The sequence below is a fragment of the Centruroides vittatus genome, unplaced genomic scaffold, assembly GCF_030686945.1.
Source record: "Centruroides vittatus isolate TY-2023 unplaced genomic scaffold, ASM3068694v2 contig_651, whole genome shotgun sequence".
In the NCBI taxonomy this organism is placed as follows: Eukaryota; Metazoa; Arthropoda; class Arachnida; order Scorpiones; family Buthidae; genus Centruroides; species Centruroides vittatus.
In genome coordinates this window covers 1,823,416-1,844,277 of record NW_027122405.1, presented here as the reverse complement: position 1 = coordinate 1,844,277, position 20,862 = coordinate 1,823,416, and the positions used below count along the sequence as shown (strand labels likewise).

General features: G+C 27.5%; 1 protein-coding gene across 1 annotated transcript in view; it reads left to right on the top strand.

The window, feature by feature from the left end:
* Positions 1–20,862, top strand: part of LOC136979855 (proto-oncogene tyrosine-protein kinase ROS-like) — a 140,265-nt gene that overhangs the window by 42,368 nt on the left and 77,035 nt on the right. Inside the window, exons 6-11 of the mRNA XM_067275876.1 lie at positions 1,610–1,830; positions 4,354–4,438; positions 4,648–4,799; positions 9,930–10,083; positions 14,230–14,355; positions 19,762–19,946. Coding sequence (XP_067131977.1) covers positions 1,610–1,830; positions 4,354–4,438; positions 4,648–4,799; positions 9,930–10,083; positions 14,230–14,355; positions 19,762–19,946 — 923 coding nt within the window. The remainder of the gene's footprint in view (positions 1–1,609; positions 1,831–4,353; positions 4,439–4,647; positions 4,800–9,929; positions 10,084–14,229; positions 14,356–19,761; positions 19,947–20,862) is intronic.

The window sequence follows — 20,862 nt, the reverse complement described above, 5'->3', positions numbered from 1 at the left end:
CAAACATATTAGCTGTGATTTTTTTTTTGTTTCTGCAAATTGAATTCTCATTTCAGGATGGTTCATTTCGCACTAGAAGAAAAGATGATGATGATGATTCACGCTCTTCAACAGTGTATATTGTACAATTTTTTTTTTTGAATAAATGTTATACATAAAACATTTGAGCATTTTTTCGGCCTGGAACGCATTATCGCATTTTACATTAATTTCTATGGGAAAAATTGTTTCGCTTAACGAGTGTTTTGCATTATGAGTAAGACTCTGGAACGAATTATGCTCGTTAAGCGAGGTTCCACTGTATATGGTATTTTCGTGCATATAACCTGCAGATTATCTGTGTTTAACAACAATTTGAAAAGGGATAAGGGTTTTGCAATGGGGCAAACTATACCATTTATTTTAAAGTGCAATCACAAACTTGTGCCTGTAGTTCAATGACTGCTGCAAAGATGTATATGGTGGGATGGATTATGCAAAGGTTTTATTTTTGTTTTAGCAGTTTTCTGTGAGGTATATGATATTGCAGGTAAGCATGAAAATATGCTATTTGGATGTTTAAAATTGGCATATTTTAAAACTTCAAAAATAGTTTAGATGTATAATGTATAGAACTATAAAAAATATTAATTTGACAATAAATAACTTACTATTATAACGTTTTTATTAATTTACTGTCACATTGATTATTATGTAGAAACAGACATGCATACATTTAAATTATATTGATTATATTAAAAAGTTTCAAATTTTAAGTTATTTTAAACACTCATTATTTAATTCTATTGGATAAATAGGATAAATAATTTTTAAAATCTTTTTATATTTTGAAAAATAATTTATAAATTAATAAATTTAGTATTGACAAAGAGTTCTTTATATTAGCTTTGCATACATGTTTAAGGAATAAAAAAAAAACACATGTAATATATTTGGATAGCCATAAAAAAGATGAGTTTAATGAAGAATGAATTTGCAAGTGATAAAGTATTATAAAAATTTTTCTTTTACTGAATCTATAACCAAAAAGTATGACTTGTTATGTATAAAGTATTTTTACTTGAAATAAAAAAAATTTTTGTATTAATAATATATTTAACAAAATATTTTTGTAACATATATCAACATATAAATTTTCATGTTTTAAGACTAAATGTATTTTTTAATAAAATTTAAGATATTTATTTATTATTGAGTTATTTTGATTACTGTATGAAAGGTGGTTTAAACTTTACTCAGTGATTGTTTAATTAAAGTAAAAGTGCCTCTCTAACTTACTTGTTATAAATATGTAAATTTGCCAATACAGCATATTTTAAATACAAGAACATATTAAGAATATCCAATATTAGAATGACACAAGTTTAACTAGTGACACATATGAAAATGACATTACTATTATATTTGAGTATACTTTAGAAATACTTATTATTATTATTTTATAATAAATTCTAATTATTAAATAAATCTATTGTACAGAAACATAAAAATTTTAATTTAATTTCTTAATCTTAATAAATTTGTTTTTTAATAGATTTTAAGAAATTATTGTTATTATTACATATTGTGAAAAGTTTTAAAATTTTAAATGTATTTTTTCATATTACAGATGAAATTGGTATACCTTCAGCTCCTTATCTTGTTGCTGGATCTCAAACAAATAATTCTGTAACAATAAAATGGGAAAAATCAAAATATAGTAATATAACATATTTAGTACAATGGTGTTATGAATCTAATCCTAAAGAATGGAAATATTATGATTCTGAAAACCCACTAGAAACAAATGTTCTTCAAATAAAACATCTCTATCCTTACACAAAATATAAGGTTAGTTATATATCAAATAGTATGATAATGAAACTATATTATCTAATATTAAGATTACTTAAGTTTAATAATTTAAAAATTGCATTTAAATATAGAAATTTTTTATAATACTTAAATTGGAAATATTAGAACAGGTGAACTGCTCATGTTCACTCTGTTTCAAACAATACTTTTAGTGATATAAATGAATTTAGTGAAAAAATGGTACTTGAGTGCTTGCTGTTCTCTCAATTGGTTGTATGTTCCTTGGAACCTAGCATAAGATTGCTATTGAGACTTATACATTATACCTTTTTATACATTACCGTACTTATACATTATTGTGTTTTATCATTATACATAATAAAGACTGAAGAGGGGCATAAGGCCCAAAATGCATATCATTTGTAAAATGTAGAAAATAAAAATCCACTTTTTCCATCAAGAGGAGTGTTCCTGTGTGATAAGTTTTTAATGCTAGGTTCCAAGGAACATACAACAAAAAAAAAAAAATGGTATTAATACTAATAAATGTGCAAAACAGTTTGATAAAGGCTTGCTATGTATGAACTGATAAGTGAGTGTCAAAATCTACAGGATTGCACAAAAAATGATCCAGCATTTGTTTTATTAACAAAATCTTTATTTAAATTAAAATAGCAAAAACACAAAAAGAAAGACCATTGAATAGAGATTAATTCTTTGTGAATCAAGTGTTCAGCATGACACCATTAAATGTAGCAACTTCAACACAAACTGATTTTGATCACTCAACAGTACATATCCTCAGTTTTCTCACTACAAACCTGAATGATTAGTGTTCTCAGTTTCACCATTGTTTGCAGCTTTTTCAGAAAAGGTTTTTCTTAAGGAATCTCCAAAGAAAATAGTCACATGGGTTTAAATTGGAACTGTTTGGGGGATAATTCTATCCACATAAGAATTGATCAGGAAATTGGTTTGAGATGACACATAAGTTGAAAGTGTCATGCAGCAAGTTCAAAACATTTGATGTTCACAGTCTGATTCCATCCTGCATGAACCATTGGAATTTTAACAGTAAACCTGTAGCAAGAAGCTCAGCACAAGCAGCTGAACCTTATGCATCAGGCTCACTGTTCACTATTCCTTCAAAAAAAAAAAAAATTGGCCAACAGTTCATGACTGCTGGGACCAAGTTTTTGCATGCAAAGTTTATATGTGGACAGAACTGGTCCCCAAATAGTCCTGATTTAAACCCATGTTTATTTGGGGAAAGGAGAAAACCACAAACAGTAGTGGAATTGAGAGCAGTAATGACCTCATTTAGATTTATAATGAGATAACTGCGAATATATGCTGTCAAGAGATCAACATCATCATAGTTTATGTTGAAAAAGTTACCACATATAATGGTGGTCATATTGAACATTTGATTCACAGAAGATGGAAAACAATTGCATAAAAATTTTTTTTATATGCTAGACTCTGCTATTGTAACTTAAATGAAGATTTTATTAATAAAACAAATGTTGGATCATTTTGTGCACTACCCTATAATCAATATGATTGAAAAATTCACAAGAACAAAATAGGAAAGTTTTTTTGACATAGCATTTTATAACATGTTTATAAAAGTAAATACTTCTGGATCAAAATAGGGAAGACTTGATATAGTTTGTAGAAAGTGTATGTTGATAATATATTATCATGACAAAATATATTATGATGGATGAAATAATTATAGCTAATACATGACTAAAAGTTTATCCATATGTTTTCATTGTTATAAATAGATAAATTCCATTAGTTTTGTCATTTCCTACTTTTAGAATGTTATTTTTGTTTTATTTTTTAAAGAATAATTCATTATAAGTAGTTGTTTTTAATTAATTTATTATTTATAAATAGTTGAATAGTATAATGATAACTACAGGTTTTTTAGTTTTAAATGTACTTTTAAAATAATTGTTGTTCTAGTAACAGTAAAAGTATACAGTAGGATCTTATTTTACATGGGATTGATATGCATGGATTCATGTTTTTATGGATGATAAATGATTAGATTAATCCACTCCTAGTGTCACTGAATCTAACTCTTAAGTCAGCAAACTGTACTTTTCCAGCTTTAGACTTTTCAAACACAGAGAACTATTGAATGCTATACATTCTGGTGAATACACTGATTTGCATGTATTTTTCTCAAATATGTACTTAATATGATGTAGTAAAATAACATTGGACTAAAATGTTATTCATTATAGTAAAAATTAAAGTAAAATGTTTAAATACATTTTAATGTTTTTCTGTTAACTGTATAAACTGTAAGTGTTTACACAATCTTCTCTGCATAATTTTGCAGCAATGCAGAATTTTAATGCAAATTTTGCATTGAAATTTGTTTTACATTGTACTGTACCTGATGACATGCAACTCTGTAAAATGAGACCACTCTGTACATATTTTATGTTCTTAAATAGTTGTACATAAAATGTAAATTGTTTATTTTATATCATTTGTGATGTTTTAAGATCAATTTTAATATTTAAAATTTTTTATGCTTAGTTTCGCATAGCATGGATATTACTACCTCATTATAAACCTTTATTATCTAAGGAGAGCTTTGCAATTACAACAACATCTTATGGTGGTAATAACCTTATTTAATTTTATTAATGAAATTGTAATGATTTTTAATTTAATAAAAACAGTAGATGAATCTTCTAATTGCTCACTTTTATTTTCTTTTAAAATAAATTAGGATAATAAATTATTACATTAATATTTATATCATAATAAGACATAAATGAATAATAATTTCGATATTTCGAAATTCATTATATTTTTACTTCTTTATAGTTCCTTCAACTGCCCCAACAATTACTAGTGCAATTGCTGTGAGTCCAAATCAGATATCTGTCAGTTGGACTAGACCACAATTTCCAAATGGAGAAATTGTTTCATATCAATTATGTTTGTACCAATTTCCATCTGGGAATGTTACGATAAAGGTATTTTGTATTTATAACAATATTTACTCATTTAAAACTGTTTTATTAATTTTTCATATATATAATTTTGATTTTTTTGTATAATTTAAAATTATGTATTATTAATATGAATTCAAAAAATTTAATTATTTTACTAAATATTTATAGAAAACATAAAAATGTAATTATAAAATATTTTGGATATTATTATAATACATTCCCAACTAAAATATTATATATTTAAACTTAGTTAAAGATCTGGAATCATTGTTAATTCATATAGCAAAAATCATTAAGTTTAGTTTAAATATTTGGATATCATTAGATAACACTGGACAACAAAAAAAATGTTTTTGAATGTTTCCTTTATTTCATGAGTGGAATCTTACTAATTTTGGGGTGATAAAATTGAATATGACAAAGAAAAATTTTTATTAGCTCTAGTTTCTGTGATATACAAGAGGTGAAAGTATGTGATTTTAATGGCTTAAGAAGAAACGACACATTTTAATCACATATGTTAACAACATTGAAAGTGCTTTTGAATTTTTGAAAATGTTTGAATTTGAAATTCAAACATTTTCAAAGTAATGCAAACAAGTGATTTTAATGCTTAAGAAGAAACGACACATTTTAATCACATATGTTAACAACATTGAAAGTGCTTTTGAATTTTTGAAAATGTTTGAATTTGAAATTCAAACATTTCATCAAGCCATTAACATCACAGCAAACAACCAGATTGTTTTTCTTCTCAAAAAAAAGGAATCAGATTCCTCTGACGTTCTCTGTACTGTGAGATCCTGACATCACGTTGGAGAAGATTTCGTTGCTGTAGTCTTGACCCTAGAAGTCCCGCTTTATTCTTTGAAAAGACTAGATCTTGAATGAGATCACTAAATTTCGCTTAATTCAGTCTGCGGTGTATCATTTTTTATCTCAAAATCAGGGCCATGGAATGTGGAATGCTTGTTGGGTTCTTCTTCTCCCACACTTTCTTCATTTTCTACTTCAAGCTCATATTATTGGAATGGAGTAGGAACTGGTAAACTATCTGAATGTGGAATAGGTCGAATTGCAGATGGAATATTTGGGTATTGAACTGTTTCTTTTTTCTTCAATTGACAATCCTGCCTTTATAAGTGGAGTTAAGCAGAAATAGCAGTCATCTGTATGGTTTGTAGGCTCCCGCCAAACCTTAGGCACAGCAAAAGCCATAGATCATTTTTTATTTTTCAGTCATTCTCGTAGTATAACTGAACAGGAGTTGCAACATGGGGCCCATGACTTATCCTGCCCTTACCTTTATACCCAAATAATGGTGATAGGCAGTCTTCAGAAGAGGCATCAGATTGTGTTTCTGTGACGAAAATGTTATTTCACTACGAATATAACAAAAATTGTTCACTAAATTTACACATTTTCGTGGCATTTTGGTATAACCAGTATTACACTTCAAAAGTACTCCAAAACCAGAAATTTTAACCAAGAAAAACAGAAGCAATATTAAACTCAAAGTCATAGCTACATTTATTATGTTTATAACCTACAAACATATGGAGAACGTTTTGCTATTCAGTGTGAGAGGTGTGACAACTCCCAAAAAATAAATTTTTTCCAGAATACAAATGCAGACTCTAAAAAATAACATATCACTGTATCTCCAAAGCAAGAGCTAATCAGTCATTTTTATGGAGACTTTTGAATTCAGCAGATGAAAATACATGAGAATATTCTAATTTTGAGCCCAAAACAAAATCATTGTTGTCCAGTGTAATTAATTAAAATTAAATTAAGCACTTACATATCAAATACAAAATTATAAAATAAAAGTTTTTGTAACTATAATTGAAATATCTACAAAAAAATATTCAACATTCTTTTAATATTTATTTAATTTTTGATAGTATTGTTTTCTATTTTAGTAATTTTTTTACTACATATATATTACATTACTAATGTATTCTTTTTTTTATTTTTGATTGATATATTGATGAAAGACAAGATACTTTAAAATATATATGATTTAATCAAAATATGTGATCAATTTTATATAACAAATAAACAGTAAAAATATGTTCACAGTATTTTTATCAGACACACAATAAGTTTTCTAATACAGTTTTGATTATTTGTGGTTGTAAACAACATATTATGTATTACTTATTGTCTGTCTTAAAAAACACTTATAAGTCTGAAATCTGCTGAAACAATAATATAAATTATGTCATCATAACAGTTAATAAGAATATAAGAAAATTTTTTTTAGTTTTGATAATTACATGACTTAAAATCTTATCACAATTATATGTTGTAAGAAAATTCACAGATTTATTTAAAAATACAATAGTGTCTGCTTATAATGAACCTGTATGGATCATTTGAACTGGTTAAACCAGATAAAATAAAACATAGTATAATTTTGAAAAATTAAAGTTTAATGTCTCAAAGATAAAATGTAACAAATTATTGCATTGGAAGTTGCCCATTAAAACATCAATATAAATGTGCATGGTTACTTAAAAAACTCTGTTATTTTTCTTTGTCAATTTTTGTTAGTTGCATTGCATTCTGTAATATATAGTTCCACCACAGAAAAACTATTTAAAATATTTTGTGAAGAATTGTGCATTTGTAAAAACTCTTGAATAACAATAGTGTTTGCAAAACTTCAGAAACTAGGATTATCAGAACATTGATACCATCTGCATGTGTTGTATTGTCATCTTCATCTTCACTAATTTCATTATTTTTGGAAAACACTGAAGCTGTAATATAATCATCAGTCAAAAGTTCCCTACTAATAACACTGTCATCAACCCTGACATATTCTTCAAAATTGTAATCAGAAAATGCATCCAGTAACTGCAGAGGGAGCACATCTTGAACACTTTTTGTTTCATCATTTGTAAATTCATTTTTTGAAAGATTGTTGATTGTTTCATCATCTGAATCAAACTCTTTTTCATTAGTTTGTAGAAAGCCAGCATGTTGAAAACAATTTGATATTGTTTGCATTGATACATTTTACCATGCCATATAGACGAAGTTTATTGCATCAAGAAGATTTATGGCAATTCTTTGCTATTACCTGTTGAAGTTACCATTTTCAAAAGGAGAATTCACCAATAGCTTCTCTTTAAACCAGGGGTGTCAAACTCAAACTACTTAAGTGCCAATTTTTTGTCTGAATATGACAGCGGGCCAGATGTTTTTAGCTTTTGTAGCCAAAAATTTTCTAAAAAGTAGCCTAAAAGTAGCTGACTCAAAAAAAAACACCTTTCTAATAACCCGAGATTTGACAATAAATTAGAAAAACTACTATTTGTACTTTTCCAGCAATAACTTTAATCACAGAACAAACATTTTTGGCCAATTTACAGGCCTGAAGCAGGTCTGTAAACTGACCTGAAAATAAGGATTGCAAAACTCAAAGTACAAGAATAAACTGTAATTTACTAATATTTTGAAAACACTCATTTTATATGCAAAATGGTGCAAATTATGTAATAAATGATCTTGCAGAGACTGACTTTAATTTGAAATTCAAAAGATGAAATAGAGAACACATAATGTAAACAAGAAAACATAAAAATAAATCAAATCAAATGAAATAAATAACACTAAGTAATATGAATAAATAAAAATAAAAATAAAAACAATAATAATAATTATTGAGTTCAACAATTTTGTTTATTAAGTATTATTTGTTTAAGTACAAAATATCACATTTTCTTTGGTATCAAGATGATAAAATATAAACAAATAGCATTATTGAATTTATGTAGTGGGCCACAAGTAATTGTCTCACAGGCCATAACTGGCCCATGGGCCATATCTTTGACATGTCTGCTTTAAACTGTATATAATACACTTTTTTATTCTATTTTAAAATATATATATTTTAGCTTGATCAATAATTGGTTCGGACTTGTTCTGGAACCTCACATATGGCAGCATACATTGAAACTCTTAGATATCTGTTTGCTACATTTATTTGTGTTTCATGCTTATAATATTTACACCTAGTCTGTGAAATAAAAATAAAAACAAAATGCTTATATTTATTCTTATGGTTAATTTTTTAGTTATATCTTTATTTGTAACATTGCACAATTTTGCAAGTCTAGGCTTCTCCTTACTGAAAGGTTTTGAATTTTAATTTTGTTTGAATATGTAAAATATTGTTCTGTTCCAAATCTGTAGATTATATCTGATGATCTTTATTACAAATGTATGAAAATGTTTGTGTTACTAAATATATCTATTCTTTTTGTTGGTTTTGGGTATATTTGAGTGCATTTTTATTACGTACAACCAGTTGTTGAAGAGGTGAATGTAGCTCACTATGATGGCTGAGACTCACTGTAGTCTATACTTATTATCCAAATGTTTCATGCCCATACAGAAGTATTACTTTACTGTTTATTGACTTTCTTCACAGAAAGTTAAGAAACAAAGTCATTCTCTGACTCTCTTATATCCAAAAAATATTATTTAATCAATTATATTCATGTGATCATTATTAGACACCAAGTTTGGAAAACTCTGCCTTAGAATACAAGAATCAACAATAAGTTAGATAAAACTTCATTCTAAACTTTTCAAAACAGTCTAAAAAATCTCTTTACTAAACTAACTGACATAATATTAATTTTCCTTTTATATTTAATTTATGTAAGAAAACTTTTGGAAGATTTCCAGAAGTCTTGCATATTCTACAATCTTTTCAACCATATTTTAAAAAATAATCATTATCATTTAAGATTTTTTATCAGGAAAAATTTCATTATTAGCCAGATATCAATCAAAATTTTAAAGTTAGCTAATCTAAACTAAGAAATTGTAGTCTAGTATATTTTCTTACATGAAATAATTATTAAGATTTTATTAAATATAAAAAGCTATATTAAGTAAAAAAAGCAAACAAACATGATAATGATGACAGTGATATTTTTTAAAAAATCCTTTAAATTGAATGTTTGATCTCATTGAAGTGTATTATAAAAACATTTACTTAAAGCTGTAAAGGATTACCTTAGTTTTATTAATTATAAATAATTAATTAATTGAATTAATTAATAATAATAATTTATAAATATTAATAATTAGTTAAATCATAATGTTATAATTGGCATATTTTAATTATAGGATGTTTTAGATAAGACAGATAAACCTCATTATATGTTTACAAATTTGCATCCAAATACAACTTATGTTATAGCTGTGGCAGCAAGAAATAATGTAGGAGAAGGGCCATCTGATAGCAGAAACATAACAACACCAGAAAAAGAAAGAAATTCAAGTAAATAGTTGATTTTATTATATATAGATGAAAATAATATATAGTGGAACCCCAGTTAACGAACTTGATCTGTTCTGCAACTCCATTCATTAACCGAAGCAATTTTTCCCATAGAAATTAATGCAAATACAATTTATTTGTTCTAGCCTCCAAAATTTTTGTGATTTTATTTGTAAAATACAGTAGGTTTTCTTTGATAAAAATGTAAGAAAACATAGTATCTATCATTACAGCAACAAACATGTAAACTTTATTTAATAAAATAGCACTGTACATAATTTTGTTTGTTGTAGTTGGTGGCAGAGGAGTGGAGATATACAGAGTTTAATGCTTAGAAGGGAAATCCCTCTCCAAAAAAATAATGGGTAGCACTTCATTGGGAGATTCTTCGAGTTGATGTCTCTTTTGGTAACGAACAAGAAATTGATCTAAAGTTGATTGTCTCACTCTTTTAATCAAAATTTTTCTTAAACGTGATAGTGCATTGTTGTTTATATCACATAGTCATTTTCTATTGCCACTATCCCTTTTCTCTTTCTTGCATGCCATATTGATTAAATATATAAATCACAAAACTGAAAAAGGAAGTTTAGCATAAACACTTGGAAAAGCAATGCTTAACTCGCGCATGCCTAACAGCAACTAAAATTTGACACAAAAAAATGTTACATTTGTTATCCAAATTTCGTCAAATTTGCAAAATTTTTGCAAAATAAAAGTTTGTTAACCGATTTGGTCGTTAACCAGGGCATTTGTTAACAGGGGTTCCACTGTATATAAAATATAAAATTATAATGATTTACTAATTATTTATGTAGATTATATGGTAGCAACTAAATGCATTCTTTTAATTGTGAGAACTCAAGTAGTATCTGAGATTTTGAAAAATATGCTTTTGAAAAATTATTGAGAAATTTTATTTAAAATATCTGTAAAATTAATATTTTTCTAATTTTGTTCTCCAAATCAAAATTGTTTTGTCTCTGATGCACTACACAAGTTACCATGTTTTTATATATGTTGCTAACTCTCACATTTTTCATATAAAGGCTAAAAACAATTGTAAATATTTGTGCTTGATATTTTCGTTTTTTTTCGTTTTCTTAAATTAGTATTAAATTTGCATTTATTTTTCTGATTATTTTCAAATAAATGCATTGCCTGTGTATCTCTTTGAGATTCCAATTAAATACAGATTAAGGAAATAAGCACTACATCTTTAACAGTGAGTAAGGTTGGAGAAATGCTAACATTCTTGACCTAGTTAATGGTCATCATTTGGTTAACTGTTGAAAACATTAGCATTTCTCAAACCATATCCACTGCTAAAGGTGTATTGTTTTACTTCATTATATTAATTACAGTGACTAGTTAAAGTTTAAATGCTGATTATATATTACTTTTTAAAATTAATCTGTCCTTTTCTTAATAATCCATCATATAATAATAATTATTCTTATACAGTGTGTAGACACAAAATTGCATAAGGCTATTCCTTATATTTTTATCTTTGATATCTGAATTTTTTTAAATGAAAATCTAAAATATTATTTGGTAATATAAAATTTGACAATTTTTTTCTATTCAAAAATTACTGTAATATATCTTTTATTACTTAATTTTTTACATTTCCTGTATTAATTATTCTCTTTTAATTACTTATTTGATCATTTGCATGAAAAAACAAAATGCATATATACTGGAAAGTTACAAAATTTTAAAAATTTCAAAATTACTTAATTTATTGTAACACTAATTACTCTTAAAAATAACTTATTGGATAACTATTTAAAAAATTTGTGAAAAAAAAGAAATTGTAAAATCAAAAATTTTTTTAAATAAAAATATAATGATTAAAATAAATAAAATATTATTTTATTTTTTACCAATTAAAGCAATATATAACTAGAGAGAAATAGTGATTAATATGATTATTTAAATATTTCAAAAAATTTAACTGAAAACAATGAACTTTTGAATATTATGGAATACTGGAGTGCAAGACAGTACATCTGCATTCAATTTATCAATGTATTGCAACCTATCAACTATCAAACTAATAACACTATTTTGTCAAAAAAAAGTTTATTTCTGTCCCATCAAACATTTTTACTGATTTTTATAATTTTAATGGTGCTGAATCTGAATTTGGCAAAATAATTGACTACTTGCCACTTTTGAAAGAAATCAAATTTTTGAAGGAAAATGCTTTTTCAAAATATTATATTTACTTGCTACACACATTGTTAATTGGCTAATCACATACAAATAAATTTATAATCATCATGATATTACTGGTATAGAATTCAATAAATAAATAAGCAATTACCTGTAAAAGAACTTCTTTTACAAACATTCCAAAGCATAGAAACCTGATGATGACCTTTAAAGATGGAAGAAAACATTCGTTTAAAAGAGAATTAATGCTGGTTATAGATAATTGCTTATTTATTTATCAAATAAATTTATGTTAATTATTTCTTTTTCATAATTCTATACATTTAAAGACAAACTCTTAATGAGATACATGTTTTCTTTTTAAATTCTTTTTCTATAGTTTCTCACTGTAGAGTCCAGCAGTAATCCACTAACATGTTCTCATTCTACATACTGCTATGCCACTTTTCTATTTGAGAAAGAATCTAATGGAACCTTTCTCTGTGTTCATAAGAAACAGCTCCTAGGTTGGCAGGGAAAAAATCTAAGTGGGAATGCAGGAAATGCATATTTAAGTGGCATATTGCAATCCAGTGTTTGGTAGAACATTACCAACTTCTCCACAATTTTCTGTTATTAGCTCGTACATTCTTGTTCACATTTTTGAATGCGTTTCATACTGTCTTTTCTGCTGGGTTAAATTTTTCCTTGAAACCAGGCTCCTTCAAAAGCTGTCTTACTTAGGGACCAACAAAAATTATCTCCTTTACTTTCACATTGCTCAGATGAGAAAACTTTTGCTTCAAGTATGCAAAGCCTTCTCCTTCTCTGTCCATACTTTTCACAAAGTTTTTCATCAAATTGAGCTTGATATGAAGAGGAGGTAAGAGGATTTTAGTTTTCTCCACCAGAGCAAGAAAAGCAATATTCTTCTGACTTTGTACATTTGCTGGCATGATCAAGTCACTTTTTTGTCAAATAGTGACTGGTCCTTGCTTGACTGTCTCATTCATGTAAAAAACAGCAGAATTTAGTATAAGTAGATGTGTGTGCTGACCTCAAAGTTGTTGCAATGCTATTAACATTGCAACGACTTTGAGGTCAGCACACACATTCTACTTATGCTCATTGTACTTTATCTTGTCCAGCTTTACCTTCATGTTGTTGTAAGTTTCTTTTATGTGAACAGCATGAGCAGTTGGAACAGATGAATGATTTTTGCCATTGTATGGCAAAACTTCTTTAAGGCTGAACTTTGATGAGTCAATAAAGAGTCTCCATTCTATAGGATCCTGTGGCAGTCAAAGCTTCTTTAACAAATGTGGTATATCGTTGCAAAGAAACTGAGATTGTCCTCTATTGAAAAAAATTCAGATTTCCTGACTCACTCTTTCTGACAATTCCTGGCATTTAGCAAATATGATTTCTGGTTGTATATTTTATTCAAACAACAGTAACAGAAAGTCTGTCTAAAAGAGGCATTTTTCTGCAAAAATGTGGTATTTAAAAAAACTGTGGGTGATAGAAGATTTTTGACTTCAGATTCATATTTAGCACACTAAAATTTGTTAAAATGTCACATTTTCTTTCATGGAAGAATTTTAATGCAGAACAATGTAATACAACTGTCAAAGAAACAATGTGGTTCTAACAACAGCAAATTTTTAAATGTTAATTTTTTTTTCAATTTCATGTATTTTAGAAAAACAAAAATTAAATATTTTGTAGGAATATTGTAAGAAATAAAATTTATGACTGATATCAAAATTAAGAAAATTTCAGAGTATATAAATATTATAATTTGCTAATAGTTTTTTTAGTATTAAATTTGACAATACGTATTTCTGATACATGGTGCATATTTGTGGAATATGGTGGTAAATGACTATTTCATATAAAACTTATATAAGTTTTAAGACATAAAATTACTATCTAATTTAACATATAATTATGTGATATGGAATTTTAATGATGATTTTAATTATTTAGAATCTCAGATGGTAGATCCGTACCTCTTATTTCCTACTCAACACTGTATAGCAAAACACAGTTTAACTATTTCGGATGTTGAAGAAGTAATTTTTTGTCCAGCTAATAAATCAGTTTTTATTACTGGTAATTAAAGTTTTATTATTTTTGTCAATTATATGTTTTAGAATATATTTAAACTAATAAATTAAAAACCATTAAAATGCTTAAAATTTTAACAATATAACTGTAGATATTAAATCAAATTCATTTGTCTAAATTATTAAATTTAGTAATTAATTATTAATTAATGTAATTAATAAGTAATTACATTAATTAATAATTTGTAATTAATTATAAATTAAAGGATTAAACATTTTAGTTATATTTTATTAATGTTTTGTAAAAGTTTAGTAATTTTTAAAAATAATTTTATAATTTTTGATTGGTTAAAGATTTATAATAATAACAACAACAATAACAATAACTCTCCCAGTGGTCATGGTGGGAGAGCCCAGTAATTTTACTGATCCATAGGGCAATGCAGGCTGGAGCACAAGCTCCTGGTAGGGATATCCATGCCAGTAATGTCTATGGGGAGAAATGAAGCTAAGAGTGACCAAATCCACATTCCGTGGAGATATTTATCATGGTAGTAACCAGATCTAAGTATGATACTGGTTCGGACATTGCTCGGGTTAACAAGTTCCGTGTTTGTGGGTTAGGCAGAGGCTCACATTCAAAAATAGGCCACAGTCTCTTTTGGTTATCGGTGACGAAAGCAGCACCGGCCCAAGCATGGCTACTGCAATGCCCTCAACAAATGTGAGGAACCAACCCAGCCTTGGTGTTTCTGTGGCAATGCATTCACAGACCACAAAGGCTGGAAAACCATGCCAATGAATGAAATGGACAATAGAAATGAATGAGTTTATCATCCGTACTTACTACACCATCACAAAACTCGAAACAAACATGACAGCATACAGACAACAACTACACCATAGATTCACACAACAATATCCTCATCTCACTGTCACTGAACAAAGGGTTGTTGATCAAAAAAGAACAATTATACACAACAACCTTATCCCCCAAACAACACTTGAACTTATCAAACAACAGGTTGCTGATCAAATACATCAACAGACAGAAACATCTAACATTAATGAAGATCACATAACCTGTCAGGATAATCCAGCAACAAGCATTGATAATAACACACATACAACAACTACGACTAATGATACTACAGACACTTCCTTATCCATCACTGATAACATAGACATTGATTTAGTTAATACACTCTCACTTATATTTCAGGAAAATACTCACTAAATATACAGGTACAGATCCCACACAAAGGCCACGAATACCAAAAATCAACATGTCAAAGGTAGTAGGAAAAACACTAAATTATGTAAACAGTCACTTACTACCACACTATATTCATTTAATTTCTACACTCTCAGACATTCATACATTAGTTTATGCTGGGGCAGTCACAGTAGTGACACACCATGGACTGAAAGTACAATCACAGACAAATACACAGAAAACACAATTCTATCACAAGCCTGCCTGGCAGAGAAGAATAGAAACACAAATAAATGACATTAGACAGCAATTAGGCAGGCTGACACAATACACTAAAAACAACATAACACCCAAATTAAGGAAACAGCTGAAAAACATTTTCAAGAAAATAAAAACACTCACAAAACATGAACATCACAACACACGCATTACAGAATACATTGATACACTAAAACAAAAACTCATAGCCAAAGCACATAGACTCAAACAATACAAAACATGTTCACAATGAAAACAGCAAAATAAATTATTCACAAACAATGAAAAACTCTTCTACAGACAAATCAGTACCAAAACAAACACTGATACACAGCACAGTGGCACACCAACAGAAGAAACTATAAAATGTCATGTTTCACTGTCAAATATTTTGTTGGCTATTCCTATGTAGTATTATTTAGTTAAAAATTTTTTTAGAACTTAATTAGTTTGACACTGAGTTTGTAATAAATAGGATGATTCACTTAATAATTGTTTTCTAGGAACTAGTTAAGTCATAAAATGGAGATATAATAAACATTGATATAATATGTATAAAATTTCAATTACAGTCAATAAATTTTATTTTATTAGTTTTCAGAATAATGATTTAGAATATATACATTTGATTCAATTCACTTATCATAAATAAAATGTTATCTTAGTGATGATCATCAATACGATGATATTCCAGCAAAATCATAATCAGTATAGCTGTAAATTAATTACTTATATGGTTTAGGGAAACTATTATTTTTTTAGCTATATTTTATACAATATTACAATGCATGTCATTCAGCATGTAAAAGTTATTAAAAGTTTTACCAAAATTAAATAAACATTAACACAGAATCAGTAAGTTAACAAATAGCACAAATGACTGTTATAAAAGAAAATTTAATGCCAAACAATTGCCAGATTATATTGGGTTATCGATATAATCTGGCAATCATTTGGTGTTAATATTGAAGATCAGTTTAATGATGTTTATACTTATAAAAGAAATTTGTTTCTATGTTTATAAACAAGGAAACAATGATTCCATATTGTAATTAATCAATCGAGGGCAATTCAAATCTTTTTCAAAAATCAAATCTTTTATTTGAAACATTTTTGTATTCCAAACATTTTTTAAATGAAAGATTTAACTTCTTGAAAAAGGTTTGAGTTTACTCTTGATAAGTTGATTATTTCTAATTGTAACTAATTTTTTTGGTTGATCAAATTTGTATATAGATTCAAAAGGTAAGTAATTTGTAATAAAAATATTTATTCCATAAGATAATTGTATTGTTTTTTGATTGTTACACAAGAAAAACTAATTACTCTTTAGAGTCAGTATTGTTAATATTAAGCCAAAACTAAACAAACAAGCTAACAATGTTATTTTCAATTTTATATGAAGCTACTATTTGTTAATTAGTTTGAGCATATTTATATACTGTATTTTGATTCCTGTAATAGATATCATTTTCATTTTATTCTTTCTTTCTTTATGGTATTCTACAATTTCTTATTGTTAAAATAAAGTGAGGTTTTGTTGAGATTTCTTGCAGTCATAACATTTTTTACAATACATCTTAATTTTGCATTGAAAACATGAAAATTTGATATTGGAAAATATGATTTTATAATAATTAATTTTTATAAATTTAATGTGTGATCAGTGTTGTGTGAAAAAACTGGGTACATTTTATGGACACACCGAATAAGATTGTTATTTCAATTAAGCTAGAAATTCAATTTATTTTTGACAAGACTATGTCTTGTTTATAAAATTGTACTGCCTGCTGTGTTACCAGCTTAGAGGTATGAAGGAGTACATGTCAAGAGTTGAAATTTGGCACAGAGTATTAGGTGCCCAAATCATGCATGCATAAAAAAAACGAGACTTGTAAGTAGTCAGGGGATCGAGAACTGAGTCAAAATAAAATACAAAATAGCAACACTCTTTACAAACAGGGAATAGTGCGAGATTTGTGCATGTATTGCTGGTTGGGAAGTTGGAAATACAAATATTGTGAAACCAAATTTTGATAAACACATGCGTTGGGAAGTTCGAAAAGCAAATGTTGCTAAATCGAATTTTGACAAATGAATCTTTGAAAAAACCCATTTACCTGTCCCATGTTTTCCCCACATATCTCTGGTCGTCACGTGTTAACCTTGACCGATTGACCAGAGATATCTTGTTTCATCATTGGAATGTTTTTGAAACTAGATGGCACGTCATTATAATTTTATATTAAAACTAACTTTTGAAATATAATTTGTTTTCTTTTTACATTTATTAATATATATATATATATATATATATTGTGCAAAATAAAAATAATTTCAGATGATACGATAGCCATGATTATTTTTTTCAAAAACAGGAAATTTTCGTTAGGCATCGGCAAAAATTCAACCCGGAGCGACACACAATGGAGAGAAATTTCGAAATTGGATAGGTTAATTTCACCGAAAATGCATTATGGATGACCTCATGGTCATGGCTGGTGAAATTTCAAAGATCGCGTTCAAAACCAGCAATACCAAAGAAGATTGGAGAATGAGAACGAGACCAGCCATGAGCGTCAAAGTGATTCTGGTTAGCCTAGTGTTTCCACCTTTTCAAAATTGCTGACCCAGCAAGTCAGATTTGTTCGAACAGAAGTCCCTGATGCATGTGCAATGTTATTTTACCATGCAAGAATAATGTGCAAGCCAGTTCTAAACCAGTTACAGACGTGTGTAGGAGCAACTTAAATTAAGAAATGAAATAACTTAGCTTTAAAGAGGTTGAGAAGCAAAAAAAAAAATAAAAAACAGGTTGCGATGTATGTCAGCGTAAGATGGCGAATTAACTTTCAGCAAGAGTGAAGTCTTTTGCTGTTAAAATAAATTTATAAAAATATTTGCTAGTATTTTGTTTCATCATAATTTCACAATTTCTATGAAATCCTGGACAAAATTAATTGTTAACCAGGATAATGAATTGAAAACCGGACGGGTGGCAACGCTACACTTAGCAGTGAGTCTCTGAGACATAGTCTTGTCCCAAATACCACTTTGCTGTTTTACTTGTTTATTATTAGATTTTTTTTTGTATTTTTACTTATTTACAATGTGATGCTTATCCATAATACTTGATATATGAGAATTTGATAGAATGGGACACTTTATTTTATTCTTCTTCTCAATTTATGAAAAAAAATATTTGTTACAACAAGCACCAACTGATATTTATCAGAGCAAAATATTCTAATCATGAGGGTGATTAGATGGAAATTCCTATATGCTCCAATTAGATGGCTCATAGGTTCCAGCATCCATTTTTCTTGTTTCATTCACACTTTATATTTGTTCATTAGGGATAGCACCATTTGTTCTAATGGGGTTGTGCACTTTAGTAAACTACTCTCTACATTACAAACTCTTTATTAGTGATTACATTTTTATTAATTAAAAAACAATTTTATTTTACTCTGTTTTACTTATTTTCTGCTTATTGTTATAACTGTCATTTTCTTACTGTTAAATTAAAAATATTAAACAACTTATATACTCGTCATTTATATCATATTCACTTCTCTCATTTTGTATTAGTATTTTATATCAGGGAATATAAAACATTTAATGAACACTTTCATTTTATTCATTTTATTTTATTTAGAATTATTGGTTAATAGGTAAATAGATGTTTTGAAACACTTTAATGCTATTTGTAGAACATTGGTAGAGTGACTGGTTATGATATAATGAAGTTTAAATTTTAAACATAAGAAATAATGGACAAACTTGTCTCCATGAGATTTTGATTTATGACAGATATTTTGGAAATGAGATATGATTGTAAATTGGGATTATACTGAATAATGTATGAATGTGGAGATTTACAAATGAATCAATATTTAAAATTTTGTTTTATTACTGAAAAAAGTTTTTTTTGATTTTAAAACTATTTCTTAAATGAAAATTTTGTTTTATTTTTAGGTATGGCATTTCATATGAGAGAAGAAAAAATATATGTTTCTGACTCTACAGGTTCTATTTATTGCATCTCTATGTATGAAAAATTTCAATTTAATCCACCAATTATTGAAGCAACATCTTCTGTTTCAACTTTATTAACTCTTGATTGGTTAAACAATCATTTATATATGGTTGTAGAAAATAAGGTAAAGAGTATTTAAAGTTAAATAATTAAAATCTATATAGGAAATAAAATTATAAATTGGTATAAAGTTTAATATTAATTTTTCAACAATAATTCAACAAGAGAATGATAACTCTTTTAATTTTTAGGACTAAATTTAGAGATATATCAGGATGAATGTTAAACTTTTTAAAATACAAGGGCAGTTTTTTCAACCTCTGATGATCCATAAAACAAGTGTAAATAACCAAAATGAATTTATTACCAAATGTTAGGTACAAACATGGTTACTTTTTGACATAATCACTGCAAAGATTGAGGCATTTGTCATATCTGTGGACAAGCTTTGCAATCCCCTCTTCATAGAATGTTGTTGCCAGTGACTTGAGATGGCTAGGAAGGCAGAGGTTCAAGACTAATGACAATCGTCAAAACAACATTAAGGTCCATCTCAAGTCACTGGTGGTAACATTCTATGAAGAGTGGATTGCAAAGCTCATCCACAGATATGACAAATTTTTCAATCTTCATGGTAATTATGTCAAAAAGTAACCATGTTTGTACCTAACTTTTGGTAATAAATTCATTCTGTTATTTACACTTGTCTTTGTTTTATGAACCATCAGAGGTTGAAAAAAAAAACAGCTTACGTACAATAGATTGGAGAAATACATATAGGGTAGATGTACCAGTTTTGGCCAGTGTAGTACCAGTTCTGGCCAGAAAACAAATTTAACTTAAAAATATAATCACAAATGAAAGAAACTTTATTGTTAACTGTGTGAACAGTTAACAATAAAAGTTTGTTTCATTGGACAGATTTGAATATGTGGTGATTATATTTTTAAGTTAAATTTGTTTTCTGACCAGAACTGGTACACTGGCCAAAACTGGTACATCTACCCTAGAATTAAATATTTACTTTTTAATATAGAGCA